General features: G+C 32.7%; 1 protein-coding gene across 1 annotated transcript; it reads right to left on the minus strand.

Annotated features, from left to right (window-relative positions):
• Positions 1-260: 260 nt before the first annotated feature.
• On the minus strand, positions 261-1,388 carry LOC124457098. Its single transcript, XM_047007389.1, has 3 exons — positions 1,349-1,388; positions 888-976; positions 261-725 (listed from the first exon to the last, which is right to left on the minus strand). The coding sequence occupies exons 1-3, from the start codon at positions 1,386-1,388 to the stop codon at positions 414-416; spliced, it is 441 nt and encodes a 146-aa protein (XP_046863345.1). The 3' UTR covers positions 261-413.
• Positions 1,389-1,653: the final 265 nt, after the last annotated feature.

Genomic DNA, 1,653 nt, shown 5'->3' on the forward strand with positions numbered 1-1,653 from the left:
TTAAAAGGTACAGAATAACACCATTTTGGGTGTTTTTTTCTTACTGGTGTTAAATTAACACCGAGTTTGGTGCTAAAATAGCGCCTATTCTTGGTGTTATTATAGCACTTGTTAAAGTGCTAATTTAGCCCTTAGCGTCCGGTGTCAAAATGACACTTAAATTCGTTGTTATTTTGTAACCCCTTTTCTTATTGTTTTATGTAAGGCCAGTTAAACACGCGACACAAAAATGCTAAGCATTAAATATATTTAAAAAAATCAAATGATTTATATGCATGTATTCACACATATAAATATATACAAAACATAAAACATACTATAAACAAGTCAATATATGAAACAAGTAAAGTTAAATGTATATGTATATAACTAAATATATAAAACATCTTAGAAATACTACTATATTATAATCTCTAAAGCCCCAAACTTTTCACAAACTTTTGAACTGAAACCCTTTTCTTTGCATTTGCGGGCTTACCCATAAAAACTACTTCCAAAAGGGCATAAATGTTACAGGCCTTTGGTGTATACTCCATATTAAGTACATAAAATGTACCTAGAAGTAGTACTATAGACAATGAAATTTCTATATTTTTTTTTGACAGATTTGAAAAAATTTGCCCTTCGGTAGCAATTACAAGGGGGTCCAGACTCCCTAATTCTCCCGATCCAATTAGTCGTGGGTAGGTGGTGTTTGCTATTTCATCATCAAAAGAGTCATCTTCCTAAACAGCAGCATAAACATAAACACAATTAGAATTATTAGGTCATTGAAAGTGAGACACAATATTGTCATGTTATGACAGTAATATAATTGTATTTTTATTAAAGCAGACATAAAATTTTATCCATGCAGTTTTTATATAGTTTCGATATCTATTACTTACGCAGCAGATCTTGAAAACTAAGCAATTTGCCGTGGATTTTTCATTCAACACAACCTGAATAATCAATGCTGTAACTGCACTCCTTATATCTGCAAAATATACAACCAACTGATTAATATTTACAGTATACGCATTTTGCCATTGTAGATTTAAGTGCTCATGCTTTAAGATGAAACTCTACAGTGGTGGATCGAGCATAGAGTTTTTAGGGGGGGCTTGGTTTTGTGAGCAACTAAAATACGAATGTTAGAAACAAATAAATTTGCTAAATATTTTATATATAATAATAATAAATGTTCAGCGTTAATTAAAACTTAAAAGTCATGAAAAATGCCATTTTTTATCCCTCTATGCACCACGCTGTTGACGAGAGCTTAGAGAAGTGAGCACCTCTGTGCACCCCTCCCATAAATCCACCGCTGGAACTCTGTAAATGTACAGACTTAATTGAATACACATACCAGCTTCCTTATTAGGTTTTTGCAACAGCATGGCCTCCATCTCTGACATCAATATTTTTATGTGTTTCTTGTCACTATTGCCTGCACATTTCATTACATTTTGAACCATATTATTGTAATGGATAACCATGTAGCTGGCTGCATTTTGGTCTGCCAAAATTCGACCAAATTCTGCTTTTACCTATTCCAGTTGCAAAAATACAAGTTACAAAAAAAAGCAAGTTTACTGCAAAAGATGTCAACTACAACTGGTAAAATTAGCTGCCCCATGATTTTGAGGATAGTGCTATGCAATAGTTCTGTTC

The sequence above is a fragment of the Xenia sp. Carnegie-2017 genome, unplaced genomic scaffold (genome assembly GCF_021976095.1).
Source record: "Xenia sp. Carnegie-2017 unplaced genomic scaffold, XeniaSp_v1 HiC_scaffold_6, whole genome shotgun sequence".
In the NCBI taxonomy this organism is placed as follows: domain Eukaryota; kingdom Metazoa; phylum Cnidaria; class Anthozoa; order Malacalcyonacea; family Xeniidae; genus Xenia; species Xenia sp. Carnegie-2017.

What these genes read in the sequence shown, in the direction of transcription:
- LOC124457098 (XM_047007389.1), bottom strand. Translation starts at nt 1,388, where the DNA reads ATGGAGGCCATGCTGTTGCAAAAACCTAATAAGGAAGCTG. An exon ending in AAAACCTAATAAGGAAGCTG is followed by an intron (nt 977 to 1,348) that starts GTATGTGTATTC and finishes TATATTTTGCAG; the next exon opens with ATATAAGGAGTGCAGTTACA. An exon ending in TAGTTTTCAAGATCTGCTGC is followed by an intron (nt 726 to 887) that starts GTAAGTAATAGA and finishes GCTGCTGTTTAG; the next exon opens with GAAGATGACTCTTTTGATGA.